General features: G+C 43.1%; 1 protein-coding gene across 2 annotated transcripts in view; it reads right to left on the bottom strand.

Moving 5' to 3' along the window:
- Positions 1–1255: 1255 nt before the first annotated feature.
- PELI1 (pellino E3 ubiquitin protein ligase 1) overlaps positions 1256–6985 on the bottom strand; it is a 51376-nt gene continuing 45646 nt past the window's right edge. For both annotated transcript variants that reach the window (XM_040430120.1, XM_040430121.1), the window contains exons 4-7: positions 6743–6844; positions 5833–6030; positions 5558–5746; positions 1256–4061 (exon numbers count right to left, since the gene is read on the bottom strand). In XM_040430120.1, coding sequence (XP_040286054.1) covers positions 3495–4061; positions 5558–5746; positions 5833–6030; positions 6743–6844 — 1056 coding nt within the window. In that variant the 3' untranslated portion in view covers positions 1256–3494. The remainder of the gene's footprint in view (positions 4062–5557; positions 5747–5832; positions 6031–6742; positions 6845–6985) is intronic.

Raw genomic sequence — 6985 nt, 5'->3', positions numbered from 1 at the left:
ACCATCCTCCATAGCATCGCGGGTGATTCTAGGGAGGCTGGTCTCCGTCGCGGCCTGTTATTGGCTGCTCCCCCCCTTTGCTGGATGTTTTGATCCTTGCAACAGTGAGATGCAGCAGTGGCCGTGCGGGTATCCGGAGGCACGTGGATGCCGGGTATAGTCTATAGGAAGGGCCTGGGCATTGTGGAGGGTATTTGTACTATTGGATAACCCCATTAGGTCTTCAATCTATGACTCTGCATGGCATTTCTCCCATTAGGGAATTCGGGGTTAAAAGAGAAGGGGTCGCCTGTTCAGGATCCTCATCTCCTGGCCATAGGAGTTTTGTGGGAAAAGATTCAGTAAAACTTGTATTTCATCCATTTATATTCCTGCTTATTCTGGGCTGTGAAGTGCGGGAGGCGGTCCTATCAGTGATTGACAGCTATGTCTGCATACACAGTCAGAGGGAAGGCTGTCAATCACTGATAGGACCGCCTCCTGGACTTCACAGCCCAGAATCAGCAGTTTATTTTTAAATGAATAAAATATAAGTTTTACTGAATCCTTTCCCATAAAACTATATATCAATCAATCTGTTCAGCTACTCCTGCTCTAACTCAACCACCATTTTTAATGTGACAGGTTCCCTTTAAATCTGCACTGTGAAATGCTTCATTTTGGCTGTAGGGGCACCACAGAAAAAGAAAGGAACACATACTACCAGTCTTCCCCAGCATTTAGAGGGACAATTTATCAGCTGATGGTCAAGTAGAGATTGATCAAACAGCAGAACCCCTATTTTATATGAACCAGCACAGAATTTTGAAACTATTAACATACAAAAAATGGTATTCAAGGATGGATATTCACTTTAAAATTCATAAGAATTGCTATGGGGATTCTCCAGAAATTAAGAAAATGAAAATACTTAAATATTACTTCATTATAAATATATCCCCAAATACCTTGCATTAGTTATAATGGCTCCTTTTGTCTAGGAAGAAATCATCAGGAGAAATAAAATGGCCACCGTCCTATTAGTGCACACAAAACCAATCCTAATCAGATAGCATGACAAGTTACTTCAGAACACTGAGCTAAAGAACTGTCTGATCCTCTTCTCCTACTTGTCAGGGATTATGATCCTGAATACAATACAGCTGATAAGATCTTTAGCTGAATCTCTGTAAAAATGGAGTTCATGAGGAGACATGAAGTGCAGAGAAGAAGGACAGGACAGACTGTGGTAATGTGGGGCTGTTGTAATGGAGACTTCATACAAGTGCTGCTGTTCATCAGCCACATCCCCACCTCCTCTGTACTTCATGTCTCCTCATGCACTCTATTCCTTCAGAGATTCAGTTGAAGATCTTATCAGCTGTATTCAGGACCATCGAAGACAAGTAGTAGAGGAGGATGAAGTAATCATCCTGCTGTGTGATAAGGACAGGTTTTGTGTGTACCAATAGGACGGCGTCCATTTTATTTCTCCTAATAATTGCTCCCTAAACAAAACGAGCCATTATAACTAATGAAAGGCATTTGGAAATATATGTATAATAAATATTTAAGTATTTACATTTTCTTAAATTCCCGGAGAACACTTAAAAGACCGATAGGCAACAGTCCCCGAAATAAACAGAATGGCTGTCTTCCCTTCCTGTATAAGTTGGGCACACACTAAAAGCTGCTCATAAATCATACCAGCAAGCAGAAACATATCCAACTGAAAGGCATTGCCTTCCATGCCGCCCTCAACCCCATGGACATGCACATGTGGCTCAGCCAAACATGTATGTCAATTCACATGATAAATGAATGGGCCATCCAAGACAACCTCCCCACCAAAATCAGACGCCAGTGATGCTCTGGCAGTCCCCACGACCCACCTGCATTGTATCATGGTGGATCTGCCGGTAATAATGTGTATGGTCAGCTTTAGACACCCATCTTGATGAGCGTTCAGGCTCGGGCGTTTCACAAATGCCAGAATAGACACAATACTGAAACCAGATACCCATCTGCTCGGTATGCTAGATCATAACAATAAAGTAGCTTCCCTTCTAAGTTTTTCCTGAGTGTGTGCAAAACAATAAAGATAAAAATAATGGAAAAAAAAAATATCTATGCTGGCAACTTAAATAAAATATGATTTGCTTGTGTCTATTGTCTTCCAAGATCGCTTTATCAATAAAAGGCTTAAAGGGGTTTCCAGAATTTTGATATTGATGGTCTATTCTCAGTATAGGTGGGGGTCCGACATCTTGTAGATCAGCTGTTACCTTGTGTCTCCAGTGCCCCAACTACATTGTGTAGTGGACGGAGCTGCTAACTGCAGTATGGCACCCACTGAGTGAATGGGAGAAGTGCTGCAGTTACCAGATAGAGCTGCGCAGTTCTAGCGCTGACTTCGGCCACCGGAGCTGTAAGGTAACAACAGATTGGCAGTGGTGTGGGGTGTTTGTCCGCGCCGATCTTACATTGATGGCTTATCCTGCGGAGAGGCCATCAATATCAAAATCCTGGACAACCTCTCCAGCTGGGAACAAGATGTTTGAAAGCTAATACTACAATCATAGAATCATGCAGAAGATTGACAAAAACCTACTCTACCGCCTATGCTGGAACATGGAAATTATAGTGTTGATTGCAAGAGGATGTTAAAATAAAATAAAAATAATTAAGATTTAATGTCCCACACAAACTTCTGAGGGTACAAAGGTCCTTGCCTGCACGAAAAAAAAAAAAAGACGAAAACCAAAATGGCTCATAAAAGGACAAACATATAATATCACAAGTACTTCAGGAATAAAAATCTGAATAAAAGTTACGAACGATAAATAAAACCCTGAAATGTTGCAAACATATGCAAACTGACTAGCATCTGATAAGACTAAACACGGAGGACATCAATGAGCTGCATATTTACAGATCCCTCAGACTCCTCTGGTGAACTTGTTACATGGTTCGATGGTGAGATGTGCCCGTCCCATGACCATGACGCAGAGAAGAAACAAAATAAAGAGACGCAGTCCTTGTTTGTGTGGTGACAACTTGTCCCTGGGCTACTTTAAGCATCCAAAGTACACCGGTCAATATGTAGGACGAGTCTATCAAGTCACTGGGAATTTTCCATACTAAAGTTAAATACAAAATCGTCATATGCTATATTATACAAGGTGTTTTGAACTGTAAACTAATGTAGTTTGAGCCGACTGTATTCTCCCCAGTTTCCATAAAATAATTTAATACTGAGGTTGGGTCATTCAGAAAGAGTAATGAAGGCATTTAAATCATATCTGCATAATCCCGTCTTGAAATGTCTGGTTGCACAGAGAGAAGGTGTTCCCATTTCTCTTCATGGTTCTTCCATCGTTCTGTAGTTTCCTTCCTCTCCTTGCGGAGGGGTCCCTAGTAAACTTTGAAAAAGTCCACTGGAAATCAAACTAAACCCATCTTAGCTTATGTGTTCAGTGCAAGCCCTGACAAAAAGAAAAAAAAAAAAAAGCCACTTAGTCTAGAGGTCCTTGGAAAATAAGTCTGATGTAACCTTGCTCCCCTGAAAGCTGGTGTGCACAGAAGGGGCACGCTGCGTGGAAAGTGTGAGTACCATGAGGAAGTGGAATCTGGGACCAGTAGGAAGTGGTTTTTTCTGAGCACACGTGTCCACAGGGGCTGAAGGCATGAGTTGGAGGGCCTGCATCCACATAAAATCCAGCTTCACACCCTAGCCACAGAGGAACGTACGGTCCCACAGAACGACACATTGGACATTCCCGATCTTTCCCATCCCGTTCCTCTTTATTCCCCCAGTTGTGGTAGCCATGCACGTGCCCACAGTTCAGATAGACCCACGGCTGTTTCTCATCAACCACATCCTTTCTTTTCATGCTGGGAAATGCTAGTGTGTTAAAGCCGACAGGACACTGAGGTCTCGCTGCATTGATCTCCTGTCTCAGGGCTTCCAAGTGTTTCACGGTTGGAGTTCTGGAAAGCCCTTCGGCGGTGCGCCATAACAAAGTTGCTCCACATAGATCGATGAGGGAACCGTCCTGTAGTTCGTTGCTTTCATTTTCCACCTGTAAAACAAAAGGATTATGGTCATTTCTGGACAAAATACAGCACAAGGAAAATAAAAAGAGTGCAGGGAGACCAGTAGACCATCTAACGTGTATGAGGTCCGATGGCAGATGTTGGGGGATGATAAGGATGTCAACTGCTCAATCCTTTTGCTCTCGAGGAGATAAGCTGCTACCAGGAGTCTGGCAGCAGGTTACTCATGCAATTTAGGACACATGCATGATCGGACGAGTTGAGCAGAAATGTGTATGAAGGGACTGGTAGGGATTACACAATCTGAAGAAGCAATAGGTCTATGAAATGTGTGATTACATCACCATTATTAACACTTTTGTAATATGTAATCCATGGTTGGCAGAGTATTCCCTGGAAATTCCTGGTCCAGCAGAACACAACTCTATTTAAATACCGAGGTCTGCCCAAGTAATTCATTATCCGGACATCTGTCTGACTAGTAGGGCGGTTTGGATTTGGCCTATATAAACCCAGCCTTTCATGAATCACCCAAGTCCAATTCAAAAAGTTCACACAGCACTTCTCACAAGCTCTACATGGTGTTAGTCTGGGACAGACGGTGTCATGTAAGGTCTTCTTTCTGCCTGTACAATTAGTATATGAAGGTCACTGACTTGTAAAGGCACCAATAAATTACTATATTAGTAATACAGCAACACAGACAGTAAATGGCTGCTAGCACAATAACTAGAAGTTCTCCACGGATGCAACAAGAGGTGTTGCTATAGTGGGTGCACAGGTAGCAGATGCACCAGGAGGGTCCGAAGGCCCCCGGCATGTAAGATTGCACCTGTGTTATAAATGGCACATGGTGGTAGGTGGTGGGATCAGGTACAAATTTTGCATTGGGGCCCCAGAGGTTTTAAGTGGTTGTCTCATCCCGCCAACCCCAGGTGATTTTGCCAGGCTGCTTTCCCTGCAGTTGCCACTCCTGGGTAAATGCAGTATTACATGGCAGCCATTCAGGTGAATAGCCATCCCTGTAATACAAGGATGCCTTGAGTCTGCAAGCCACGTCTCTATAATGTCTACATGTGTGGGTCTATATAGGGTCTACAATGTGCTCAAAATGACCAGCAGACAGAAAATACAAGAGCAATCCATGAACACGTAGCCCCTGCCCGAATGCCCACTAATATGATGCAAATACTGATCTCAAAAGCAGCACCCTAGGGGTTAATAGAAACGACGTCAAATGCCAGGCCTTCCCAGCTCAATCTGTCAAAGAACAGCCCAGTTATATAAAGGAAAACCTGTTAAGATGAATCATCACCCAGTATTCACATTTTTTTTCATAGAGGAACAGCATGTTCTGAGTTTGACAAAATGAAATTCACTTGAAAAGTGCTAAAAATATATTTATACCATGAGAAAACAGCCCCTCAAATTTCTTCTTTAACTAAAATCACATTAAGTCAACATTTGTATGTTTTACTGGCCGAACGAGACACTTTTCAAGCGGCTACCGGGCTGCACATACCATTTTTCCTCTCTGCTGGGCAGAGCGGGTTTCTCTCAAACTGAACACATTGCCGCATACAGAGATCTCTCTCCAGACCCCGGGCTTAGAGTCCTCGGTGAAACCATTGCGTGGATGCATAACAAGGACACCATTTGTTGTCAGCCCATCCATCTGCCCATCGAGAGTCTTCCACTTGGCAGCTTTCTCCTATGAATGGGGAAAAGCCAAGCGCAATCAAGCATACTTTAATATTAAATGCAAAAAGTAATCAGAGTTTTCATTTTTATCTTTACCCCAAGAAATATATTCTTGGACGAGTCAAAGCCTGCAGCATATATTCTTGCGGTAAAAGGAGGGTTTCTTTCGCATATTATCCGGCACGCGAATCTTGAGATGGTGCTTTGAACGGACTGTGTATCGGTGTTGCTCTGGCTTCCTGGAACTGTGTCGGTTACCACAAAATCAATGGGGCTTTCTGTCGACCTTCCAATCTAGAAATACATTACAACAGAGATAGGAATCAATGGAGCGGCAGATAAGTGGAGAATGGCTTCTGTCGGGGAAGTACCATATTCTCTGTCCTATAAGACGCACTTTTTCCCCAAAAAAGTGTGTGTGTGAGAAATATGAGTCTTATGGGGCGAATACCAATGAGCACTTCCATTATGGAGGCGCTCCATAGTACAGTACGACCAGGGAGCGGTGAATACAGTTGCCACATGGTGTGCTGCGACATGCCCAGTGTGATGCCATAGGTCCGCTCTGTGAAGTCAGGTCACAGCACAGCGTGGCGGGAAGAGCAGAAAGAGCTCTGGATCTCAGGAGCGGTGGCAGCGACGTCCGGACCAGGAGAGGAGAGTTGATTTATTTTATTTTTTTACAGACCTGAGGTCTGATTAACATTGGGGGTCTGATCTCAGGGTCTTTTTTTTTTTTTTTGGGGGGGGGGGGGGTCTCAGTTCCTGACATAAAACATTTCATTAATTTACTGAAAATGGGGGGAAAGGAAAAAAAAAACAAAAAAAACTAAACTGAACTCTTGTATAATATATCTATGGCGGGAATGATGTACAAAGTGCACTGGAAATGTGACCTGCTATACTGCTCTTTTATCTATACAGGTAGCCGATACTGGGGGACCACTAATGATGGCAGCCATTGCAATCCACAAGACACAAAAAACACAGATCAGGAAATGCTTACCTGAAACATGTCCGTGTTGCTATCATGCGTGTACTCCACCACCACAGTTTGTGCCCGTGACAAAGTATAAGATATGCTGTGCTGGTCCTTGTTACTTATTGCCTAAAACAAATGAGTTTCACATATGACATGATATATACATATACTGTACCCAGTCACAGCTAAGGTTTTCTTCACTAGGGGACAGTTTGCTGCCCTAACCATTCATCAAGATTAACCACCAAATAATACACTCACCAAAAT

This window comes from Bufo bufo, chromosome 4 (genome assembly GCF_905171765.1).
Source record: "Bufo bufo chromosome 4, aBufBuf1.1, whole genome shotgun sequence".
Classification (NCBI taxonomy): Eukaryota; Metazoa; Chordata; class Amphibia; order Anura; family Bufonidae; genus Bufo; species Bufo bufo.
This window is presented reverse-complemented; position numbering and strand designations above follow the sequence as displayed.